General features: G+C 40.0%; 1 protein-coding gene across 1 annotated transcript in view; it reads right to left on the bottom strand.

Moving 5' to 3' along the window:
- The window catches only part of LOC120235219, a 91,031-nt gene that overhangs the window by 28,687 nt on the left and 35,911 nt on the right, over positions 1-26,433 (bottom strand). Inside the window, exons 11-19 of the mRNA XM_039237411.1 lie at positions 25,077-25,269; positions 22,976-23,103; positions 15,081-15,281; positions 14,255-14,376; positions 11,394-11,622; positions 7,488-7,690; positions 5,053-5,208; positions 2,814-2,907; positions 1,954-2,091 (exon numbers count right to left, since the gene is read on the bottom strand). Coding sequence (XP_039093342.1) covers positions 1,954-2,091; positions 2,814-2,907; positions 5,053-5,208; positions 7,488-7,690; positions 11,394-11,622; positions 14,255-14,376; positions 15,081-15,281; positions 22,976-23,103; positions 25,077-25,269 — 1,464 coding nt within the window. The remainder of the gene's footprint in view (positions 1-1,953; positions 2,092-2,813; positions 2,908-5,052; positions 5,209-7,487; positions 7,691-11,393; positions 11,623-14,254; positions 14,377-15,080; positions 15,282-22,975; positions 23,104-25,076; positions 25,270-26,433) is intronic.

The raw sequence follows: 26,433 nt of genomic DNA, 5'->3' as shown, positions 1-26,433 counted from the left end.
AAATAGAATGACATCCATGTTCATGGATCAGAAGACTTAATATTGTTAAGATGGCAATAGTATCCAAAGTGATCTACAGATTCAATGCAATGCCTGTCAAAATCTCAAATGGTGCTGTGTGCGTATATGTGCAGTAATTGACAAGCTGATCCTAAAATCCATATGAAACTTCAAGGGACTCAAAATAGCTAAAGTGATCTTGAAAAAGAACAATGTTAGAGGACTCATACTTCTTAATTTCAAAACTTAATACAACTCTACGGTAATCAAAATAACAGTGGTACTAACATAAAAATAGACATATAGAACAATGGAATAGAATTCCGGGTCCAGAAATACTCCATTACATTTCAGCCCAATTCATTTTTGACAAAGATGTCAGGACAATTCCATGGGGAAAGAGCAGTTTTTTCAATAAATGGTGCCGGGAGAGCACACCGCATGCAAAAGAATGGAGTTAGACCCTGTCCTCATACTCCATACAAAAATCAACCATAGTTATATGCAAGAGCTAAAACTACAAAACACTCAGAAGAAAACAGAGGAGTGGATCTTTGTGACTTTGGATTAAGCAGTGTTTTCCTAAATATGATATCAAAAGAAACAACAGGTGAATTGGACTCATCAAAATGAAGAGCTTCTGTTTCAAAGGATACCATCAAGAAAGTGAGAAGATGACTCTCAGGATGGGAGAAAATATTTGCAAATCATATACTTGATAAGGGGCTTGTATTCAGAATATGTGAATAACTCTTACAACTCAATAATATAAAGGCAAATTTCATTTTATATAAATGGCAAAAATTTGAGTAGAAATTTCTCTCGTGTGCTAATATGCACATGAAAAGATGTTCAGTGTCATTGGTAATTAGAGAAATGCACATCAAAACCACAATAAGATATGATTTCACTCCTAAAAGGATGGCAAAAATAAAAAAGAGACAATAAGTGTTAGTAAAACTCCAAACATATTTCCTTGCAAAAACCAGCACATGGATGTTCATAGCAGCATTATTTATAATAGCCAAAAAGTAAAAACAACCCAATGTCTGTCAACTGAAGAATGAATAAAGAAAATGTGGTACATCCATATAATGAAGTATTCATCAGTAAAAAGGAATGAAGTACTGATACATGCTACAGCATTGTTGAAACTTAAAAATATGCTAAGTGAAAAAAATCCAGATATAAAAGTCCATATGTTGAATGACTCCATTTATGTGTAATGTCCAGAATAGGCAAATCTATAGCGCCAGAAAGTAGATTACTGTTTGCTAGGGGCTGAGGGGAACAGAGGGTATGGGGAGTGACTGCTAATGGGTTGAGGATTTCCTTCAAAAATGATGAAAATGTTATGGAATTAGGTAGTGGTGATTGTTGCATGATCTTGTGAGTTATATACTTTAAAGGGGGTAAATTTTATGTTATGCGAATTATATCTCAATAACAACCAAAGAAATCTGGGGGAGATAGGGAGCATGCATTGTGTGTTACCTTTTGTAGAAAAAAGAAGGGACAAATGTCTCTGTTGGCTTTTGCAAAAAGAAATGCAGGAAGAATAAAAGAGAAAACAATAAAATCATATATCTACAAAGAGTAGGAGTAGAAGAACAAGATACTTTCTGCTGGATGATTCAAGCTAGTCAATGTTACAGAGTTACATACAAAGAGATAAAATATTAGCAAATCACTAGAAATTAAGAGACCCTGTAAGGATTTGATCATGTGTTGACTCACATTAGGAAAAGAAGAAGGGAAAGAGGGAAGGAAAGAAGATAAAAAGAGAAAAGAAGGGAAAGAGGGAAGAAAGAGAAGAAGGGAAGGGGAGAAGGCGAGGGAGAAAAGAAGGGAGGAGAGAAGGGACAGGCTAAAGGAGAGAAGGAATGGAAGGGGTAGCCTAGCATTAGCTGGCATAGTAGTAGCAGGCCTCAGGGTTCTGTCTTACAGGCTGACCTTCACATCAGCAGAACAACCCCACTGGGACATGTGATAGAAGGATGCTTGTTGGACAGCCACCATCAAAGCATTTTTCTGAGCAGCTTGGCATGCAAGGGTCACTTGCATGTTTTCCACTCCTGAATGGAATAAGAGCTAAAGGGAGAAAATGAGAAAGGTATTAGGAATTTCTGTCATAAAGCAAGAGGTGAAGTTGAGGGTTTGAGATCAACACTGATTTAGCATGTAAACATAGCACTCAAACTGTAGGATGTGCTGAGACCCTTGCTCCTCAGACACAAGACTGAGCCTCGTCTCTCTCTAAGCACCATTTCATCCTGTGATGGCAGCCTCCAGGCCTGACTTGCTCTATAGCTGGACACTATCAGGTTTTGGGTCATAAAAGGATGAGAAGGCTCTGATGAACTAGCAAACATGTGCTCAGTGTCAGGCTTTTAAAATTACCAAAATTAGATTAATGTTTAAAACACACACTCACAAATACAAACGTACACATGCACACACAGAAGCAAAGTAATCCATCTGAGTGGAAAGGGGGGAAAACAGCACCACGTTCAAAAAGATCAGATAAAAACTCCAATAACATGTGCATATTTTAAAATTTTGGTACAAAGATGGTTTCACTACATGTACTTCTTTAAGATATGTAGCAGTGATTATTGCAAGGAGTATTGCAGTCTCTATGGTTCAAACCAGACCAATGTGCACATCAAGTAAGGTAAGGCTATCATCATCATTTAGGAAGTTGAAAGCTTTTCTTATATAGAGGAACTGAACTTATATGAATTAAATATTATTATCTTTAAAGAAATATATGAGCACATTGCTTAACTTTAGTTTCTTTTAAAACAAATTACCTTAAGGATGGCTTCCTTTGTATAAAAGCTAAACTTGCCAACCTGGTTATCATCCACCTCAGAGACGGCTAACACAAGAGTAGTAGGAGAATATCTGCAAGAAGAAACATGACATTGTCTTGATGTACTATGTTTTAGTGACGAGCTGGCCATTCTGATGGGACTGAATGGCATGTGATCAGCTCTAGGACATCAAAATAATACCAAATGCAGATGTTATACAAGACTTGATATTTCTGCCCAAAGACTGAAGGGCTCTGGGGTCTTTTCAGTCCTTACTGGACTTGATCTCCTTTCAGTTTCATTGTGGTGACCACTTACTCCAAATTCTTTTCTGTTGATCCTCATTCCACTGTTTTATCCTGTTTCTGTTCTTACCTTTGACCCCATGTCCTCAGGCTCTTCATTGACTTGAACCCTTTTCTCCATTCCCTAAAAGCTGTCCAGTTCTTGCTCTCTTTCATTGCCCAACAATCATCTAATTGTTCTTTGCAATCATGTTTACGCCTTGGGATATGGTTCTTTGTTCATACCTATGAGACTTTGTCTAGTAATTTAACACCTATGAATCTTAGTTTCTTCATCTGTAATTGGAGATATCACCTATCTCATAGGATTATGGCAAATATTAAGTAGGATAATATGTACAAATGTGCTTTTTAAAATGTAAGTCACTATGCTCATGTTTGATATATGTTGTTATAACAACACTCCAGAGTGGCAACTGTAAGGAATTAACATACATAAAATAAATGCAAACTCAAGAGCCAAGATCCTTGGGTGCATAAACCGTCCCCTGGTAATTTAGAAGGCTCCTCAGATCTTGCAAGATCTTTGGGTCATCGGGAGAACCAATCACAGGTTGGTCAGGCCATAGATCATTTGGGCACTTTCTGGTGATTGGTTGATTCCAGTTGAACAAAAATATGCCCTATTTTACATCAGTGTCATATACCATCTCCAGCAGGAGGCCCTTAAAAAGCCAGAGAATAACTTGGCTCAAGGTTGGAGACCAAGCCTCGCCTGAGGCCTGCTCATACTTCCTGCCTTCAGTTTCTGTAAAACATTTCTATATCCTTATGATAAATTCTCTTTTTGTTTAGCTAGTATGACAGGATAGAGCAAAAAAAAAATATTTTGCCTCCAACGGACATTTGGTAATGTCTGCAGACATTTTTGGTGGTTACAAATGGGAAGAAGGGGTACTACTGGCATCTGGTAGGTCAGGGATGCAGATAAACAACCTCCGATGCACAGGGCAGCCCTCCTATAAGAGTTACCAGCCTCAAATTTCAATAATGCCAAGGTTGAGAAGTTCTGGGATCTCATATTCTATCATCCTAACCCCCTTTATTTCAGCCCAAGGTCTCTTTGGAGAAGAAGAGACTTTTATTAACATATTAACACATCAAAGTTAAATTTTGACAAGTGATACACACTAACAAAACAAAGGTGACTTTTTCTCCTTAGAATCATCTTTGCTTTCCTTGGGGGTGGGGCCAGTACCAGGAATCTCCAGGGATAGAAAGGACCCTCAGGGGAAGAAAAGACTAGAAGAGAAAGAAAGAAAGAAGAGGGAGACAGAAGTTTCTCCTCAGCATACATCAAAGTCTGATCCTGTGTGGAAGGAAAAGATTCCTCTCCCTGACTCAAAGACTCATGACTGATTACTAGTAAGAGTGTTCTCTTTCTGGCAATGGGCTGAACATATGGGGCATAAAGAAGTTTCACAGCTTTGAGTCCACTTCTGTTGCTGGTCAACAAGAGTCTGATTGAGATATTGCCATACACATTAGATTTGTACCTCTTGTAGAGTTTCAAGGAAACAGCTGCTCAAAATATTTAACTGGCTTCTTCCTGCCCCCAGGGAAAGTGAGAGAAGGGATCTGGACTTCTGATCCATGGTTCTTGCCCCATGAGACAAACCCTCACATCTCTTTCTACCCAGAAACAACACAGTCAACCTGGGCAGCTGCTGAGCCTGTGATCTTATCTCACTTAAGCTCCCTGATCCAATTTTTCCATTACTTGGTGTTTTTAAATTCAATTTTCACCCTTCATTGAGTTCTTCTCTCACCTTATTAAAAAATAAAAGAAATAGTATCATAGTAGATAGAATATAAGTGGGGGATTTAGAAATACAATTGCATTTGTGTGTCCAGTGGTGGTAGAAATTATTTTTCTCTGGCCATTCATTCTATCATTATATTATTTTTACTCGGACCTTCTCAAGTCTCACCTGTCCACTCGATCACTGTCCTCCAGCAGAGAGGTGATAAAAACAGGAGGTGGATGGTCCACTTTGTCCTTGTGTGATGCAAATTCAAAGTGAACAGGCCTCAGATACAAATGGTACTCTTCAAAACCCATCTCCCATGCCAGTTCCTTATAGAGACTAAAGGGGGGAGGATGAAGAACCAAGAGCATTTGCTAATATTTTCCACTAAAAGGAAAGTAAGTGGTAAAAAACAAAAAACAAAACAAAACAAAAAAAAAAAAAACGAAAAAATCTGAATAAGCACAAAAGCAAAAGTCGAAACAATAGTAAGCCAAGTCTGGTATGAAGTGAATGAGTCACAAAGGTCTTGTGTCTACTCTATCCTATGAGAGTTAAAAATAGTAGTTAAAGTAGGAGGAGATGTCCTTGGACACTTCCTCAACTCTCATTTCCTGATGGCTTCTATCCTCAGAGCCCTTGGGAGGTCACTGCTTTCAATACAAGGTTCACTATTTTCTCTCAGAACACTTCACAGCTGGTCTCTGTCCTCTCCTCAAGATCCAGGATCTCCACGCTCCTACCCATGACCACTATCTCGCAGTTTACACAGGCTTCTCATCCTCTTCATTTTCAAATCCTAGTATTTCCTGGGGTTCTAAACCCGGTCCTCTTCTCCTCTTCTCTGTCCCCTTCTTGGGGAGTTTGTCTTCCAACCACATGGCCTAATGATCACCTCTTAGTGTAACAGCCCATGACCCTACCTCTGTCCTGTCCCAAATCTGAGCTCTACTCCCACATTTACATGGCTTGCTTCAAGGCTCCATTCAGACACACCTCTGGCATTTCAGCCTTTAGAGTCTAGAATGTCTTCCACTCCTCTCTCACCCACATCCTCACATATTTCTCCATTTTGAGAAATTGGAGTATTAAGGCTGAACTCAAATGGCACCTACATTAGTTTTCTAGGCTGCTGTGCCAAAGTACTATAGACAGAATTTGTCCCTCAGTTCTGGAGGTTGGAAGTCTGAGATCAAAGTGTTATCAGGGTTGGTTCCCTGAGGGGCGTGAGGGAAGGATCTGTTCCAGGCCTTTCTCCTTAGTTTATAGATGGCCACATTCTGCTCGTGTCTTCACATCACCTTCCTTCTGTGTGTGTGTCTGTGTCCAAGTCTTCTCCTCTTATAAGAAACAACAGTCATATTGGATGAGGGCTCACCCTAATGATTTCATTTTAACTTGATTCCCTTTGTAAAGAACCTACCTCCAAATGAGGTCACATACTGAGGTACTGGGATTGAGGACTTGAACATATGAACCTGCCAGGGGACGCATTTGTTCCTCAATAGTGCCTCTTTTATGAAGCTTTCCCTGACCCACTTACAAAGAATGAAATACTCCATTTTCTGAGTTCCCATAGTATTTTGGTTATATGACTAAAATAGCATGTTAAACTATAGTAGAAGTGACTTTTAAATTGTGAGCTCCCTGAGATCAAGGATCAAAAATTATGAGGAGGTAGTATCATAAAAGTTAATAAATATCTTGACTCATAGTTTGAATTCTGCTTCTACTACTTTCTAGGTATGCAATCTTAGGCAAATTGCTTAACTTTCTGAGCCTCTACTTCCTTGCTGGTAAAATATTAGTAAGCTACCTCTTAAGAATATTCTGGAAATTAAATGAATGAATACACATAAAGTCCCCAGCACAGACCCTGGCCGTAGTAGACCCTTGGTAATGGTTTGTGGTAGATGACTGGATCCTTTATGTCTATAGGAACTCTCATGGGCACTAGAACATAAGGGAACTCATACATGTTTGCAACAAACCCTTTAATTCCATATTTTTCCTGCTTATGGAACATGTCCACTTGGATGTTTTTTCATCATCTCACAGTAATACCTGAAACCTAACTCTTATCTCTCTCTCTTTCTAGCCCCCCCTTCCCCCCTTAATGCTGGACCTTCCAAACCTCTGTCAGGCCTGGATACTGTCACTGACCCATCCCTCTCCTTTCTCTAATCCTTCTATTGCTTCTGCTCTGCTATTCAACTTCATTATAGTTAAGAGCAAATCCAGTAAATATTTGCTGAGTGTAACTCAGGCCTATTACCAGGTGATGGGACACCATGGAAAACAACATGGACAGTGCTTTTGCAAACAGGGAGCTTATGCTAGCAGGAAAACTGATAAACCAGTAGTAAGCATCTGACTAAAAGGCAATGTGCTGAATGGAGAGAAAGCCCAGGTTCTAGGAGGAGGGCCCAGCCTGGCTGAGTGGGCAGAGAGACATGTGGGGAGGCCTGGGTGGAGAAGGAACAAGTGGGGAAGGTGGTCATTTCAGCCATTTAGAAAGCTCGCCCTGACTGCTCTGGGACACAGAGGGAACAAGGCTTGTAGGCAGGGAGAACTATGGTCTGTTCTCCCCCATCTGGAACCTCAGTCCCCTTACTGACCGAGCTAAGTGTACACTCTCCAGACTCATTTCTATCAGCCGGTGGCGGAGGGTCACGAGTTCCAGAAGCCTGGAAAAGGTCTCCAGGAGCAGCACGTGAGAATCTTGGCTTTGGGTCTGTCCTTCGCCTGCTGCGGACTTGAGTGCAAGCAGACCTATCTCCTCCACGAGAAAGGGATCTCCCATCACGTTAGCTGAAAACAGCTGAAAGAAAATACTTTTTAAAGTATAAAAACAGAAAGTTCACAGGTTAAGAAAAAACACTATCAGTGGCACAGACTCTGAATCCAGATTTCCTGGGCTCAAGTTCTAGCTCTGCCACGTGTAAGCTGTGAAATTGTGCTGTCTCTCAGTTTCCTCATCTGTAAAGGGGGCTAAGAATAATAACAGTACCTAAGAGAAACAAGTAAATAATAATTACCTACATAGATTATTGAGAAAGTTCAGTGAGTTAATATATACAAAAGGACCTGGTACATAGTATTTGCTATTGTCAGTATTATAAATATTTTCAGCCAAAATAAAGAAGTAGGAATCTTTGATATTTTCTGAGTATTTTAGAAGCCATAAAAATAATAATAATTTCCTATAAACTCCTCCAATTGCAATTTCAAAATTTCAAAGTGTTTTCACATATATTAACTCATTTCTGTTTTCACAAGATCCCCATGAAGTAGGAGTCACAGATACCATTATTTCCATTTTATCAGTGAGAAATCGGCAGCAACACTGAAACTTTCCAAGGTCATACTGCAATGCCAAGGGTAAACTTACGCTTCCTAACTCCAGGTCCAGTAGTTTTACAGTATGTTAAACTGCCTTTACAGTGCTCCTCCTAAAAAGAGTAAGCCCCAGGCAATTCTTGAAATAACCTCATTGTTCTTTAACCACCTCCTGCCATGGTGGGCTCCTCTGCTCTGACATCCTTGCTACTCTTTCCTATACCATTCCCAGCAAGGACCCAGTTTGGGGATCCCTCAAATCTGCCTTTCCTGGCTTGGCTCCTTTATCTGTCTTTTCTGCCTTACCTCCCTTATCTGCCTTTGTTATCACAAGCTCTCTTATGTGTCCACTGATCCACCAAAGGCCTTTTCTACTTGGAGATGCAATTTATAGATTCCTGAAGTCTTCCAAAGCTAAACAAAAATTTTTATTAAACTAATTCTTATTAGAAACTAATTTATACGTATAGGAGGATTAGGAGGAACTTGACGGAGGAACAAGGGGGAGAAGAAGGGGGGAAATGGTGGGGGAAAGGGAGAGAGGCAAACCATGAGAGACTCTTGAATGCTGACAAAAACTGAGGACTGATGGATGTGGGGGGGAGGTGACTGGAGTTTGGAGGAGGGCACTTGTGGGGATGAGCACTGGGTGTTATGTGGAAACTAATTTGACAATAAACTATTTGTAAAAAAAAAAAAAAAAAGGACTTTGTAAGAAAAGATGACAGAACAAAAAATCGTGGCAAAAAAACTGGAAATTATTTAAAAAGTAAAAAAAAAAAAAGAAACTAATTTCTAAGGACAATATCTCTCCCATTTTTTGGCCTAATACAAAAGATTAATCTGAGTATTTATCCTTTCTAGATCCAGATTTGAACACATTTCAAAAGTAAGAATAATTAAAACTGTATGGCATTAATGGGAAACTAGGTAGGTATCTCAAATATTCACTGTGAGTTATAAGAGAATTTAAAATACATTTCAAAAATCTGCCACCATAATACAATGCAGAAAGAATCTGCAGTAAATGGTCATAGATACATGACTGATAATTTGGGGGAGAATTCAATTTTTTATATTTATTTATTTTTGAGAGACAGACAGAGACAGAGACAGAGTGTGAGCAGAGGAGGGGCAGAGAGAGAAGAAGACTTAGACTCTGAAGCAGGCTCCAGGCTCTGAGCTGTCAACATAGAGCCCAACACATGGCATGAACTCACAGATTGCAAGATCAAGACCTGAGCCGAAGTTGGATGCTTAACTGACTGAGCCACTCAAGCATGCCACGAAAAATTCAGTTTTGAGCCATTTTCATACCCGTCTCTCTCTCTTTCTCTCTCCCTCCAGGTGGAATACTAAAGAAGTTAAATATTTTTAAAATAAAATAAAACCTTAAGAAATTAGAATAAAGTAAGAAAAACATACAACATGTGGAAGAAGATTTGCTTTCAGGATTTATGAAGATAGAAGAAATCACATAGGAAAAGATCAACAGATTTTACTTTATGAAAATAAAACAGAAAAAGATTAATTGGGAGAAATAGTTGCAGAAAATATAATGGACAAAAGAGTTAAAGTTTTCATTGAAGAGAAATCATGGAAGTGGATAGGAATGACATTAGGATTCTAAAAGATAAATAAACGGAAAAAGCAGAAGACTCACAAAAAAGTACAGCTTGTAACAAGACATTTGGAAGGATGTTTAATCTCAACAAACACCAAGGAAATGCAAATTAACAAGGCAATGCCACTTGTTTTATACATATATATAAAGCATATGTCTATATATATACTTTATATATATATATACACACACACAGACATATACTTATACCCAATATTGTACAGTGTAGCAGAATTAGTACTCTTACAAATGGCATTATAATTTGTCCCAACTCTTTTGAGAAGCAATCTGCCAACTTGCATCCAAAGACTTAAATTTTGTTTCAGTAATTCCACTCCTAAGAATCTATCAAAGGAAATGACTTAAAATATGGAAAAATCTGTAAGTATGGAAACATACCTTATAATAATTTTAATAATAATAAAAAATTAGAAATTACTTCAATGTCCAACAATAGGGAAATAGGTAGAAAATTTACAATTCATCCTTTAAGGGAATTATAATCATAAAGGTGAGTGTAAAGACTAATCAACAAAATGGAAAAATAATATATAATACAATGTTAACTGAGAAAAACAGTGTATTAAGTGTATGAAAAACAGTGTATGAAGGATGTGATTATAACTATGTAAAATGTGCATATGAAGAATGTTTGAATTAAGAAAAGTAATTATTGTTAATGCATTTGAGTGATTATGTTTAGGGTAATTTTTTTGCTTTTTTGTTTTGCTAAAATTCTATATTACATTATTTTGATCAATTTAAAATTAATTAAAATAAAATAAAATTTTAGTTTAAGAGGGAATAGGAGGCCAAGGCAGATGCATGGAAGAGAGATTTTTGCTAGCTGTAAGTTCCTTCATCATACAGCATGTACTCACAGAGAGCAAGGTCAAGCTGTAAACATAGCCTCCACTGTGCTAGCTTTAACGGAAAAAGAAAAGAATTAAAGTCTAACTACAAATACTATGTAAATCATTAGGCCACAGTTTGAACCATAGAGCTCTAAGCTGAAAGGGGCTTTAGCGACCATCAATCTCACTTCTATCTCCCTCCCCAGTACACAAACAAAGGTTATAAAATAGGAAAAAGAAGCTCAGAGAGGCTAAAAGACTTTCTCAGAGTCACACTGCAAGTTAATAGCAGGGCTGAACTTGAGTCCAGGTCCCTGTCTCCTCACTCAGCAGTCTCTCTCTTGTACCAGATCTCAGCTCAGGCCAAAAAAGAGGGAATTTCAGAAAGCCTTAGTGGAAATAAAATCTATAGCTTTTAATGAAAAATGTATACTGTTGAAATATAAATAATAAGCCAGAAAACATTTCCCGCATACCTAAGTACATCTCCCTTCTAATTGTAGCAGTATTTTGATAAACTGGAAACTTTGACCAAAAATGAAAAAAAACCATCACATAAAAATGTTGGCAAAGCCCAGCACTATGATCTGTCTCTGGCCAAATAGGAGAGGAATAGAGCCAAACCGAAAAACAAAGTTAAGTAGTAACATCTGGGTGAAAACATTCCCTTTGCCAAGGAACCCCCCCCCCCCCTTCGGAGAACCTACATCTTTCTGGAGATGTGTGCTGTACCAGGACTCGGGCTTGGGTGGTGTGAGCCACACATCCAGGGCCAGCCGCAGCACGCGTCCCTCCAGCAGGGTGAGGCTGCTGGCTGATGTGGGTCTGCAGGTGTGCCGGGCCTCCCGGAGAAGGTGCTCAAGACATCGGGGGATGAGCGATGCCAGCCCCAGGGAAGGGTGGAACTCGAGCAGATAAATATTTTTCAACGCTGGGCTTAAAAAGAGGATGGATCAATGACAATTTTACACAGTGAAGAACTTGATCTGTTTCAAAAGACATTTGAATTTTATATTTTTTAAGAGCAATAAAACAGCTGTTATAATCCACGATATTATAAAAAATTAGAAGCTTAAAGGGGCCTCAGAGGCCATCCAGGGAATCCACCGGATTATACAATATGCTCTTCTCTTTAATGTGAACCCTTTTAAAATTGGGAGCCATAAGAGTTTATTCTAAAAGCCCACTCTGATTCTTTTATTTTTACAAATAGTTTATTGTCAAATTAGTTTCCATATAACACTCAGTGCTCATCCCCACAAGTGCCCACCTCCATGCCCATCCCTCCTCCCCCCCACATCCATCAGTCCTCAGTTTTTGTCAGCATTCAAGAGTCTCTCATGGTTTGCCTCTCTCCCTTTCCCCCACCATTTCCCCCCTTCTTCTCCCCCTTGTTCCTCCGTCAAGTTCCTCCTAATCGTGCAAACATATGATATTTGTCCTTCTCTGCCTGACTTATTTCGCTCAGCATAACACCCTCAAGGTCCATCCATGTTGCTACACATGGCCAGATTTCATTCTTTCTCATTGCCATGTAGTATTCCATGGTATAGATAAACCACATCTTCTTGATCCATTCGTCCATTGATGGACACTTAGGCTCTTTCCATGTTTTGGCTATTGTTGAGAGTGCTGCTATGAACATTGGGGTACATGTGCTCCTATGCCTCAGCATTTCTGTATCCCTTGGGTAAATTCCTCGCAGTGCTATTGCTGGGTCATAGGGGAGTTCTATTGTTAGTTTCCTTAGGAACCTCCACACTGTTTTCCAGAGGAAGCCCACTCTGATTCTTAAACTGTATGTGGCAAACCTATAAACATTCTAGTAATCAACAGTCAAATATATGAAAACAAAACTTATAGGTGACTAAAAATTAAATAAATAATTTCCATAATTGCTTTCTATTTTTCTACCTGAGTCTTTATTCTTTTCCCTGAAAATGTTAATGAACAAAGACACATTTTAAACTCTGTACACAACTGCTAGAATCATTCACGTTTGCCATAAGAATGTTCTATTTTATAAAGGGACGAGGCCAGAAATGACAAAGCGCTTGTCTGTGGGAATTCCTTTGAAAATAGAGGATACAGCACAAGTCAAGGGCCTTTCTATACCTACATGGAAGTAAAGAACATAAAGACTTCTTAAATCTATGCAGATGGGGTTCCTCTTAGTTCTAGATCTTAAAAAATACAACCCTAGGGCTGGAAAGGAATTCCATCAAGTAAACAACATTTGCTTTTGAGACTGTTCTGACAGGTCTTGGTATCCATACAGTCCTAGCATGTTCTGCCAATAATCATTTCCTCAACGGTAGATTCTTGCCATAGCGAGCCGCATACACACAGCTGATGTCTCAGTCTTATTACAGAGAAGCAATCAGTCCTTAGAAAGGTCTGTGGAGAAAATGCAGTCTTGTGCCTGGAGCTCTCAGGGCTCCTTCTCAAAGGGTAAGGTTAGAATCTAAGCCACAAAATCCCATGGCATCCTGCTGGCCCCCAAGAGAGTACCAGAGGCCATCGTGGCCACGTCCTACGGAAAGTACTGCCGGCCTGTGCACTTGACAGGAGCATGGGGCCATGCCTCCATTGTTCCTAACTGTGTCCTCACCTCCTTGCACAGTGCCTGGTACCTGTAGGTGCTCAGCAGATTATTTGTGACATGCTGAAAGGAGCTGGGTGATTTCTCCAGCCATTTGAAGGCAATAGACATTGTGATCATGGGCCACGCAGAACAACCTGGGGCCTGTCACCTGCTTCCCGATTCCCTTACCACCCTCAAAGGCCAGGAAGGAATGGGTGGGAGCTCAAACTGCATGTCATGGGGGTGACTTCAAGTATGTACCTTCCCTACGTGATCTTAGGAAATTTAGCTCGCTCCTTAAAGGGGTACGGGATGACAAGGTGAGTCTGCAGAAATCTTTTTGGTGATATTTACTAGAATAAAGAAATTCCTTTTTGAGAAACTTTTAAACACGTCCAAGTTTCATGCCTGTCAGCTTGTGTAGCACCTCTGAATAAGTCCTCTGATGACATTTTTAAGAGTAACTGCTTTTTTATTTTTTTAATTTATTTTTAATGTTTTATTTATTTCTAGGAGAGAGAGAGACAGTGCGAGCAGGGGAGGGTCAGAGAGAGAGGGAGTTACAGAATCTGAAACAGGCTCCAGGCTCTGAGCTGGCAGTCAGCACAGAGCCCGACATGGGGCTCGAACCCACGAACCGCGAGATCATGACCCAAGCGAAAGTCAGAAACTTAACCGACTAAGCCACCCAGGCGCCCCAAGAGGAACTGCTCTTTTAAAAAAAATAGAACTTCTCAAGGAAATAAAGATTCTGCACCTAGTGTTACAACTTTTAAATTCTAGCCTCCTATTCTTTATTACTTACAAAGCAAATGGATATTGAGTATGCAAGAAAATCCCTCTTCTGTGGCTTTTATATCTACTTGTCTCATTTCCCCAGATACTTGAAAGGGATTTTATAGAATAGTATTTAGACTTACCATCATATCCTTTAACTTATCTAAAAGATTAAATGTAAAATGTCTAAAGACAATAGCGCCATACCGGCTATTGTTGATGGAAATAAGTTGTTTGCAAATTATGTTAAGGGGAAGTCCAAAGTTACTGCTATCATCTGGATGGCCTCCGTGCCAAAGCCTCTGGACATACTCCCGCTGGCTCTCTATCTAGAAATGTAACATAAAAGCTAAAATTAGAAAAGTTAAACTTTCCCATGGATGTGAATTATGAGCCCTGGCATGAGAAGAAGAGCAGTCCTTTGCGTCCCTTCATTATTTGACTAATTTTCACTCAGACTTGGTTTTGAGGATGCATTCACGTGAAGACATACCGGTCTCTCAGTCTGAGCCTGGGGTCAGACAATAAAAACAAAGGCAACCAAGTTCAGACAATCTTAAGAGGCCCAGGAAAACTTCTTTTTGTCAAATGATTGACTACAAGGGAAAAAATCTAACCAGGTCTAGGGTAAATGCACTGCTACTAGCTTTTCCCCAGACAAGTACAGTGTAATTTTTCCTTTAGTGTTCTAAAAATAGCCACAGCATTAAAAAAAATTAATAAACACAACTGTATACATTAATGGCTTGTAAAAGGGGGTATGTTTCGTCCTCCTTTCAGTACCAATAAACTCCATCATCTAGTGAAAATAAGTTGTCTATTCTTTGTGTACCATTAAATGTAATTAGGGTTGGAAACTTCCATTTAAGACGGTAGCTATGCTTGGAATTCAACAATGCAAATGAGCTTACAAATAAACATGCTGTACGCGCTGCCCTAGAAAACCTGGATTCTGAACCTGCAATGAAAGGAAAGCACTATTTTCAGTTATGGCCGTCTCACATGTACTATTTTAAAATCCAAATGTACTTACGTGCTGATTCAGGATACCCCTCACTAGCTGCAAGTGAAGCCTCAGGCAGGTGCATTCATCTCTGTAGGCCTTAATGAAATAAGGGTGGCTGAGATCAAACCTGGGGCATTTGTGCATGATGTCAGTGATCACTTGTGCTAAGGCAAACCTCTCCTCCGGGTCCAACACATGCTGGTAGGCTTCAAAGTAACTGTCAAGAAGCTGTAAATAAGGTTTCTAGTCAGGGAACAGCAGAGGCAGCCCTAGGGCCCAGCAAAGAGAGGTGAGGCCCCATCCACTCCATGCTTTGGAAAGCCCCGGGCATCAGCAGGAGAGAAACCATTCAGAACTCTGGGGTACCTGGGTACCAGACTGGTTCAGGCAGCTGCAGCACGAAAGCCACTTAGAGCAATTAGTAAACCCACAGAGGGAGGGAGGGCAAAGGAAGGAACACTAGTTTTGCCTGTGTTCCCTCTTTCCCTGCTCTCCACAAATAAAAGGAGCCTTAAATACTGAATAATTTAACAGGTGATAATGATAAGCTCCAATGAGATAGTGCATGCAATGCCACTCCATCAAATGTATTTATCTGCAACACCATTCTCCATAGACTCATTCTCCTGCCTCCATTTTACTCTATCACCAAATGGAGGCAGGTGGCCTCCTCTCCTTATCCTCATTTCTGAACCCTTTTCTTTAACCGTTTGCCCAGATTTCACCTAGAAATGATAGGGGGCGGTAGAATGGAAGGCTGAGGTGAAACTAAAGAAAGCCTCCAGACACTAACCATTGAAGAGGGTTCCTAGTCTGAGAATTCAGAGAGAGAGAGATGTTCTTTTTTTGCTGTTACATTTGTCTGTGAGCTTAAGAAATTTATGTTCGGGGCGCCTGGGTGGCTTAGTCGGTTAAGCGTCCGACTTTCGCTTAGGTCATGATCTCGCGGTTCGTGGGTTCGGGCCCCGCGTCCGGCTCTGTGCTGACTGCCAGCTCAGAGCCTGGAGCCTGTTTCAGTCTGTGACTCCCTCTCTCTCTGACCCTCCCCTGCTCACGCTGTCTCTCTCTCTCTCCTAGACATAAATAAAACATTAAAAAAAAAATTTAAAAAAAAGAAATTTATGTTCTGTGTGCAAATTCTATTTGTGTGTAATTAGTCATGGTGCTAATCGGAAAAAGGCTCTTCAGAGATCACTGTGCTGGAATCCCAAACAGGCACCTAAGGGCAAGATATTTAAGTAGTTCTGAACAGTGTGATTACTGTTCAGGACTTCATAGGCCTTAGACACTTTTTTTGGAGACCTTATCCCACATTATATCAACTATTTTAACATATACTCACATCCCATTCAAATTTTTTTCTGTAAAAATGTTAAATGATATTTAAAATTTTGCTTTTCAATTTAGCTAGAAACAATACTTTGAATTAATGATTGGCTATGATTTTTGGGCAGTATATTCTCAGAGATTAAGAAGTGAGAAGATCTGATCGAGAAATTTTCAAATGTAATGAAATGTTTTTAAGTGTTTAGTTAACAATGTTTTAACATTTTATTGACATGTAATTAAGCATTTACTGCAATCCGTGTTATATTTTCTTTTCATATTTCATAGTAATGCATAGAGTTTTTTTTCCCCCTCAAATCCCACACATTTTCAGTGGTACCTGAAAAGCCCTTAGATCCTAAACACCAAGTCCACATTGCCAGATGGATAAATCAGTTCTCACTGGAAGCTTCTGAAGCTTTATCCCATTCATTTCACAACAGAACAGATTACTTTCCTCTGCTGATCTAATCCAACACCTCCTCCCTCAGAGCTTTAGCTCAAGCTGTCCCTCCCCAGTCTTCTTTTCTTTTCCTAGCTTCTCTTATGGAGGTTTCATTCTTCTGGAAGTTGTCAGCTATCACTGTAGCCATATCACTGAAGCACTAGGAATTTATCCAAGGATACAGGATTCATAGGGGCACATGTACCCCAATGTTTACAGCAGTGCTATCAACGATAGCCAAATTATGGAAAGAGTCAAATGTCCATCAACTGATAAATGGATAAAGAAGATGTGGTTTATATATACAATGGAAGACTACTTGGCAATGAGAAAGAATGAAATCCTGCCATTTGCAACAACATGGATGGAACTGGTGGGTATTATGCTAAGTGAAATAAGTCCATCAGAAAAAGACAGTTATCATATGTTTTCACTCATATGTGGAACTTGAGAAATGTAACAGAAGACCATGGGGGAAGGGAAGGGGAAAAATAGTTTCAAACAGAGGGAGGCAAACCATAAGAGACTCTTTAATACAGAGAACAAACTGAGGGTTGATGGGGGGGGGAGAGGAGGGGAAATGGGTGATGGGCATTGAGGAGAGCACTTGTTGGGATGAGCCCTGGGTGTTGTATGTAAGTGATGAATCATGGGAACCTACCCCCAAAACCAAGAGCACACTGTATATACACCGTATGTTAGCTAACTTGACAGTAAATGATATATATATATATAAATTAGTTTTAAAAAAGACACATAGGCTTGCCCAGTGTGTGCATTTAATTGGCAGCAAGGAGTGAATTGCTGAGGTTGCAATTTCTACCAACCTGACAGCCTAGCACACTTTGAGATGCACCAGAGAAAGAGTGTGTTTTGTTTCCTTGGGTGTTGGTCTTCCTGGTGGCTTGAGGCCAGGAAGTCAACCCTCTTCTTAACAAACTAAGAAATTTCCTTGAAGGCGATAAAAAGCCCCTATCTTTGTGTGGAGTCCATAGCTAAGAAAAGAATGCAAAATCAGAAAGAACCGAGAAGGTGCAAGCACTACATGAATATGTGACAGGAAAAGCCAGGAGTGTCTCCATCTTTCTAATCATGGTTTCCAAGGCTCCCCAGAGAAGTAAACACTTGAGAATAAAAGCAGACTAGGAATCAAAATACTGCCTTATTAATAGATGTGCAGTATCCGGGCTTCAATGCTAAAACACAAAGAGGGAGATCCTAGGGCCCTGTATTTAGCACCTAGTTTTGCAGGATGCCCTTTGGGAAACATTGGTCTCAGGGACCTTTGGTCAACCTTAGTATGAAAGAGAAAACACCAAAGGAGGCTAAAATCTCAGAATACACAATGCACTCACAGGTTAGGAACTCACACATCTCAGAGTGAGGAATGAAGAAAGGTGGAGATCTCCCATCCTTTAAGGGAGTCCTGGGGACAGTGAAACAAGCAGGGTGATCTAAGTTACCTGTTCCCTTTGCTGAGCTTTAGTCTAGAATAACAGTCAATAATTAAATAGTGGAGGACAAAGCAGAAAGGAGGGAGTGACGGGTAAGAAAGGTGTCACTTAATAGCCTAAATTGGGAGATTAGGAAAGAAACAATTACTTCCTTAAATCACTCTGGACTAACTTGAACCTTTTTGACTGAGCCAAGGCAATCCCAGGAGCTGGTTTATAGTATTTGTACGCCTTGACCTGTTTTTTATACAAAGAGCCCTATTGTTTAGCTATTTGGCAGAAGTTTGTGGGGAGGGTTCTTGCTGGTGATTACAATCGGCTGATACCAGGTTGCAGAGGTCGGTGCTAATTTGCCAAGCTCACTTTCGTTGTTTACAGGATTGCCAGATTTAGCAAATAAAAATACAGGTCATCTGGTTAAATCTGGATTTCTGATAAACAACAAACACTTGTTTAGTATATCCCACATATTGTCATAATTTAACTGGCAACACTGGTTATTGAAAAGGAAAACGTGGCTCTCTTTTTAAATTGATTAGGCTTTTTAAAGCTTTTGCCTCAATGTCGAGAAGCTCTCAGATGGACCCTCGCATAATTTTATTATTAATACTTTCCCAACAGGGGTAAGACCAGGATCTTTCTGCCTCACAGATTCTATTTATTATCTGTTTGCTAACTGGCCCATTTCCATTTAAACCCTGGGCTGGTATTTGTCTAAGAAGTCTTCCTCGCCTGTCAAATATCACCTGTGTGTGTCAAGGACCAACTCTCAGGCAAAATAATGCATGGTACACACTGACGGTAGGCATCAAATATTGGAGAAAATTGAAAAAAAACTAAAATGAATAATCTCAAACCTTTCTGTGTTTATAATATTTTTACCTCAAGTGTTTTATATTTCTGGGACTTAAAAAGACTTTAAAAAAATAGCATTTTAGATCAAATAAAAGTACAAAACAGAAAATCAATGTTAGCCATAATTGTCACAGATTTCTTTTTTTTTCTTTTTTCCTTCCTTCCTTCCCTTTCTTTCCCTTCCTTCCTTTCCTTCCTTCCTTCCTTCCTTCCTTCCTTCCTTCCTTCCTTCCTTCCTTCCTTCCTTCCTTCCTTCCTTCCTTCCTTCCTTCCTTCCTTCCTTCCTTCCTTCCTTCCTTCCTTCCTTCCTTCCTTCCTCTCATTCTTTCTCTAAACATGAATTCAAATTACCCAGAAAATGTGTCCTCTGGTGGCTGTAGAGAGAATTAGCATTTGGAGCAAGTGTCACTTAGGAGCCAGGACAGCTGATGCCTGGCTTCTCTAAGAGTTCCTTAATCCACCTAAATTCATATCAGCCCTAATTTTATGAGAATCTATACATAAAATGGTTACTTTAAGGATTCAAGACAACCCAGTGTGTTTGAGCAATTCTTAACTCTAGTGATTCCAATATATTTCACAATCAAAAACAGCTGAGCAAACTTGGCAGCAGACTCAGTACTGGGAGAAATCAATTGTACTCTAGATAAAAATACAGTTTATCCACTAGAAATAGGCTCTTTTGACAGAATTCCTGATTTAGAAGGCCACGTTTCACAGTTTTGGCACAGATAGCTCAGTTTTTATAGAGAACTTATTGTCAGGGTAGAAAGGAGGGAGACATTTTCAATGATTTTTTTTAACTTAAAATAATTTTATTTACCATAGAGGAAACTAGAGAACAGCCCTGGTAGCTTAGCACAGAATGGAGTGTAGGCCAAAGTCTGCAGAAATGGATTTTTCAGTCCTCGCTGCCCTTCCATTTTTCCACTGCCATTGAGTTCTGCCTGGGGCCTCTGTAGGAGGCCCGGAAACACTGAAAGGGAAGGTGTGGAGAGAGAGCCCAGAAAAGAGGGGCTGCTTAAAACTCATGTTTCAACAATGAACTTGTTGAGTTCAGGGATTCTGTCTTATGTACATTTAATGTAGCCTGTTCAGTCACCACACTTTGCGTCTTGATCTCTTAGTTGATCAAAGGAAGTTTCTAACTGGCAGAGATCGAGGTTGCAGATGCAAACTCTGTAGAGGCCAGTTCCCTTTCAAAAGAGGAACGGTTTTCAAAGCCCAAGGCTCCCACCCTTTAAGCTCAGCCAGGTGTTTTCAAAAACTGGGTGACCTACATCTCTGTGAGTAATAGACCAGAGAGTAGATGAAATGGTAAACCATCTAATCTACTAGAAAAACAATTCAAAGAAAACATTTCCACTTCCCCATCTTCTGACCACATCATGGTGCACCCTAAGCTGGCTTCCACCCCCATACCCCCTCTGAGAGTCCTACAAAGCTGGCAATGACCCAGGGGACTGACCCCACTGCCTGATATTTAGGAGTCTTCTTTCTTGATGTTTCACTGCATGCCACACTAGTTAGTAATTGTCCTCTCCTAATTAAAATGTTTTTCCACCCATTGGCTTTCATCATACTATCCATTTCTTTTTTTTTAATTTAATTTTTTTTTTTTTTTATTTCTGAGAGAGAGAGACAGCATGAGCAGGGAAGGGTCAGAGAGAGACGGAGACACGTCAGAGAGAGACGGAGACACAGAATCTGAAGCAGGCTCCAGGCTCTTAACTGTCAGCACAGAGCCTGAGGCGGGGCTTGAACCCACAAACTGTGAGATCATGACCTTAGCCGAAGTTGGATGCTTAACTGACTGAGCCACCCAAGCGCCCCTTTCCTCCAGTTTCTTTGGCTACTTCTTGTTTCTCTCATGGATTCTTGTTCTGTGACCTTCCCCTTAAATTTAAGAATTACCCAGGGCTGCATTTCAGACATCTCTGGCTTTTCCTAGTCATTCGATTCATTACTCTGGTTCAACATTCACCTTCATATCTCAGCTCATACCTGCTCCTGACCTTCAAACCTATACCTCCCACAAAATGTTCACACCTGAGTTGTATGTAATAAACTCTCCTCACGTGCCTGTTGTGGAAGACTCAGTATTATCTTTCCCTCCAAAGTGTCCCTCCTCCTGCATTCCATTTCAGTTAATAGCCTCCTTCCTGACCCTGAGAAACTTTTAATTCCACCCTTATTCTCTCACCCCAGTGTCTGGTCTCCAAATCCTGCCATTTCCACTTCTGCAAAGTGTTCTCAAGTCTGCCCCTCCTTCCTCTCCTTACTGTTCCATTCTTGGTGTAGGTCCCGTCCTCCTCTCCAGGTCACCGTTGCAATAACTGCACTGCTTTTCTGCATGAGCTCTACTCCAGTCCATTCTCCACACTAATACCCCAGCAGCTGGTGAAAACAGCTATGATCATATTTCTCCCTTTCTGAAACTCGGGAGTGGCTCCTCTTTGCTCATAAAATAAACCGTAAAAGGCGTGTGGATTGGCAGGCCCTTCACAGCCTGCACCTGAAACACATACAGCTCGTTTCTCATCATGCCGTTTAAGCCTAGCCATAGGAGTCTTCTTGTTCTCCAAATTCGCCATCCTCATTTTACACTTCCCTGACATCGCTAATGCTGTTTCCTTTGCTTAAGAAGCTTGGGGCACCTGAGAGGCTCAGTCGGTTGAGCATTTGACTTCGGCTCAGGTCATGATCTCATGGTTCGTGGGTTCAAGCCCCATGTCAGGCTCTGTGCTGACAGCTCAGAACCTAGAGCCTGTTTCAGATTCTGTGTCTCCCTCTCTCTCTCTGACCCTTCCCTGCTCACGCTCTGTCTATCAAAAATAAATACTACACTTGATCTTAGCCAAAAGGCTGAGAAGTGATCTCAAAAATAAATAAAAGTTAAAAAAATATTTGAAAAAAGAAATTTTCCTTCTCTGGCAGACAATATCTTACGTATCTCTTAGTAGTAGGATTAAATAAAGATCTATTCCTCTGAGAAGACTTGCCAACACTTCCTTTACTCCAATAGCCCTCCACAGGACAAATTCCTCCTCTGCTGTGGTCTCTGGGGATGTTGCATGTGTCTCAGTTGTAAGCTGTAGGTCGCTTGTAATTTTTACTTAGAGGTTGGATCAACTTTTATAGACTAGCAATTCCTTAAAAACAGAGATTATTTTTTCTTACTTATCCATATGTTCCTAATGTCTAAAACAGTTCCTGAGACACAGATCACTTAATGTTTGATGAATAAACTCCCAACAGTTGGTGATCATCAGAAGGGCTAATAATCCATGCTGAGGATACAAATGAAGGGCAATGTTTCATTTATTACTATATGAGCCATTGATGGTATGATGATGAATTTAGCAAGCTGCCCTTTCATTGCTTTACACTTACTCTCGTAACTTGCAGCTCTGAGCACACCTTGCCCAACTGCTTGCCCCACCCACACGTGGTGTCTTTCTAAAGGCCATAATAAAGTCAGTTTTTTTTGTGTTTAGCATAGCGACGCTCATCCCTGACAGGACAATGTGAATGGAATCATCACCCATTCTCACTAAAAACATATATAAGAGCCTAAATTATACAGCCCTCTAACAAATTATGCCTTAAGACAAAGTAGTACCCTTCACATTTTATTTTCTGTTAACAAGGAACCACAGTAAAGAAAATAAACTTATTATTCACATCCTTACAACTAGCCGAGATTATTTAAATAAAATAATTATTTACTGTATTAGGAGCTGCACTAAAAGACCCACTGAGGCTTTTGTTTGTTGTTTTGTTTTAAATACTGGGTTTTATAAGAATGCTTAACAGATGTTTTGTTTTCTAGAGAAAAATACCTGGCGCTTATTTTCTAGAAGAGCTGCTTCCCAGGTCCATATGTCATATAGCACAGCAAATCTGTCCACACTTGCATGGGCCCATCCCCAGTCTTGGCCAGTATTTGACTTGCTGCCCTCTTTGTGACCTGGGAGAGAAGGGAAGATGAGAATGACCAGAGACAGGCCTTTCCATGGAGCTATTTTCATTTGAAAAACAGCCCTTGAACTGTCAGCTCCATCTCAGGAATGGAAACACTGAATCAGTCACAGTGGTTCCTAAGAATCAGCTGGAGAGCCATTGGCCAAATCTGGGACCTAAGTTCACACTTGTTGACTTTTAAGTCAAAGAGAGGTGTTTTTTTTTATGTTTTAATTTTAGTCTTAAAGGGTAATTTTAGAAATATAACCAAAATTCAGTTAATATGAAATCTTCACGAAAATATCCTCAAACCTGTAATTTAAAGGCAAAATATACATTTCACCTTCTCTTAAAATAGGTCCCTGGTGGTTTAACAACAAACCCAGTTCAACCTGCTCTTCCAAGTGATATTAGCCAAGTCAAAACTTCTCAGAGTAGCTTCTAAGATATTCCTTAATTATGTTAATTTCTAGCTTAAATCAATAAAGGTAATCATTGTCATATTCAGCTAAAATATTTTCCCACTATATTAATGTTAATTTATAGTGGGAAATATCGGCATTAGTATTGCTTTTAATTTTTGAGTGGTGTATTTCAGAATGAAATACAAAAAGAAAGAGAGTTTCAGGTGCTGAACTTTGAGTTCAATAATTATCATGTACATGATGGGTACTGAATAAGAGAAAGATTTCGATCAGGAATTTCTTTAGCAGAAGTTGGGAAATCATTCCACAATGGATGACTACATACTCACTAGCTCAGCTGAAAGATGCTCTTGCTCATATGGCTAAATAACTACTGACTGTTTCAATCAAATTACATTCGTAGCAGCTTGAAATAGTTGCATGGTATTATAAATTAATATTAGTAAAAATGATGCATCAGTATGTAGAATAACCAGTAAAGATAAAAGCTAAAAGCTGAAATTAAATGCCCTAGAACATTGGATGCCATCACTGTATCCCATGATTCATACACCCACAGTCTGTAGCAAAGAGGGCAGAGTTCAATCCAATGTTAAGTTGATTCTGTCTGACTCTGAAAGGTTAGTTGTCAAACATTCTTTGAGCAGTATTTTATAACAATATTAAAATAAATTATTCTTTTTTTTAAGTTTATTTATTTATTTTTAGAGAGAGAGGGAGGGGCAGATGGGAGAGAGAGAATCCCAAGCAGGCTCCGCACTGGCAACGCAGAGCCCGACATGGGGCTCGAACTCATGAACTATGAGATCATGACCTGAGCTGAAACCGAGAGTTGGACACTTAACTGACTGAGCCACCCACATGCCCCAAAATGAATTATTGTTAATTACCAACTACATATATTACAAATAGCACAAACCCTTGCTAAATTTCCTTTTAGGTGTTGCAATATGTTTAGAAACTCTAAGCTCTTTCCAAATATAATGCTAATGTCATCATATTATTCCAAAAGGATTCTTCTTTCCTCACCTATTTCTAAAATTGCATACATTTGAGTGACGCCAGAAGGAAGAAGAGAATCCAGAGTATAGGTTATTTGATTACCCTGAAAAATGGTTTCTCCTTTTGGTGCTTATTCTGTTGGGTTTTTGTTAGGAAGCCCAGGGTGTCTCTGCTTCTAACTGCTGTTTCCTCAAGATTGATCACTTTTTTGTCTCTTGGGAAAAAAGAATCATCATCTTCACTTGCTTACTTTGCTTCTCTCAGGGCCCTGCATGACACCCCCTGCACCTGGTGAGAAACAGAGTCTAAACAACAGTCAGAATTATAATGAAGCTTTGAAAGAGAAGTGACAGTCTCCAACTAGATGAGGGACTTGAGCTAGAAACAGAACCATATCTTCTCTAAAGCAGGTGTATGCTGGGGAGGTACATGCACTTACTGAGTTTTCAGATACTATTGGATATGCATTTATGTTTCGAGGTGGAAGGTGTTAAAAGCCCTTAGTGTTTGTTGTTTGTTTGGCTGGTTGATTTTTTAAAATTTCACTTCTGACCTTTCTCTTTCTCAATGTAATGGCTGGCTACAAGCAGCATTTCCACCTCCAGCTCCTTCAGATCACTCAGGGCTTCATCATACATGACATGCACTCCTTGCTGGTCCTGGGTGTAGACATAACCAGCTTCTATGCTGTAGTAGTCATCCTGGTTCTCCACTTCTGAGAACTCCATGAATTGGATACTGTGGACCTGGGGAAAGAAAGCCAAGTGCAGAAGTTACCAGAAAAGAGTTATATTTTGCCAGCCCAAATGGACCAAACAGTAGGCTTCTGTTCTCATGCAGTGGGCTGTCAGTATGGAGCTGTAGACGTGATGAATGCATAGAGCACTGTATGTGAGAAAGAGATATGAGTAAAGAATATTGGCAGGGAAGGGTAGTGAGATAGATAAGTAGCTGATTAAGTTTTTCTCTGATTAACTCCATGTTACCTGGAAAATAGCAGGCAATAGAGCTGAGTGTTATTGATCAGAGTGTCTGTGTTCAGGTCTTAGCTCTGCCAGGATCTCACCCTAGGCAAGTCACTCAGCTACTCTTAGCCTCTGTTTCCTCATCTGTAACATGAGGACAGTGGAGATATCCCAACAATTGTTACAGGGAGTATGTGACACTGCTTATGAAGCACTTGAGATCTATAAACATTAGCTGTTAAAAACTTTTTAATTTTAGGGGCGCCTGGGTGGCTTAGTCGGTTAAGCGTCCGACTTTCGCTTAGGTCATGATCTCGCGGTTCGTGGGTTCGAGCCCCGCGTCGGGCTCTGTGCTGACTGCCAGCTCAGAGCCTGGAGCCTGTTTCAGTCTGTGACTCCCTCTCTCTCTGACCCTCCCCTGCTCACGCTGTCTCTCTCTCTGTCTCCTAGAAATAAATTTAAAAAAAAAATCCAAAAACTTTTTAATTTTAATTATACAAATGCTTTAAAAATGCATTAACACAATCTAATGTCTTAGTAATATATATATTGAATTGACAGCATTCCTATAAAATTCATGTCCACCCAAAACCTGTGAATGTGACCTAATATGGAAATGGAGTCTTTGCAGATATACATAGGTTAAGATGAGGTCATAGTGGAGTAGGGTGAGCCCTAATCCAATGACTAATGTTCTTTTTTTTAATGTTAATTAAAAAATTTTTTAAAAATTATTTTTGAGGGGATGGGGGAGCAGTAGCAGGGGAGGGGCAGAGAGAGAGAGACACACACAGAGAATCTGAAGCAGGCTCCAGGCTCTGAGCTGTTAGCACAGAGCCCTATGTGGGGCTTGAACCACAAACCGCAAGATCATGAGCCGAGCCAAAGTCAGACACTTAACCAATGGAGCTACCCAGGGGCCCCCAATGACTGATGTTCCTATAA

This window comes from Hyaena hyaena, unplaced genomic scaffold (assembly GCF_003009895.1).
Source record: "Hyaena hyaena isolate Hyena2069 unplaced genomic scaffold, ASM300989v1 scaffold_123, whole genome shotgun sequence".
NCBI classification, from domain to species: domain Eukaryota; kingdom Metazoa; phylum Chordata; class Mammalia; order Carnivora; family Hyaenidae; genus Hyaena; species Hyaena hyaena.
This window is presented reverse-complemented; position numbering and strand designations above follow the sequence as displayed.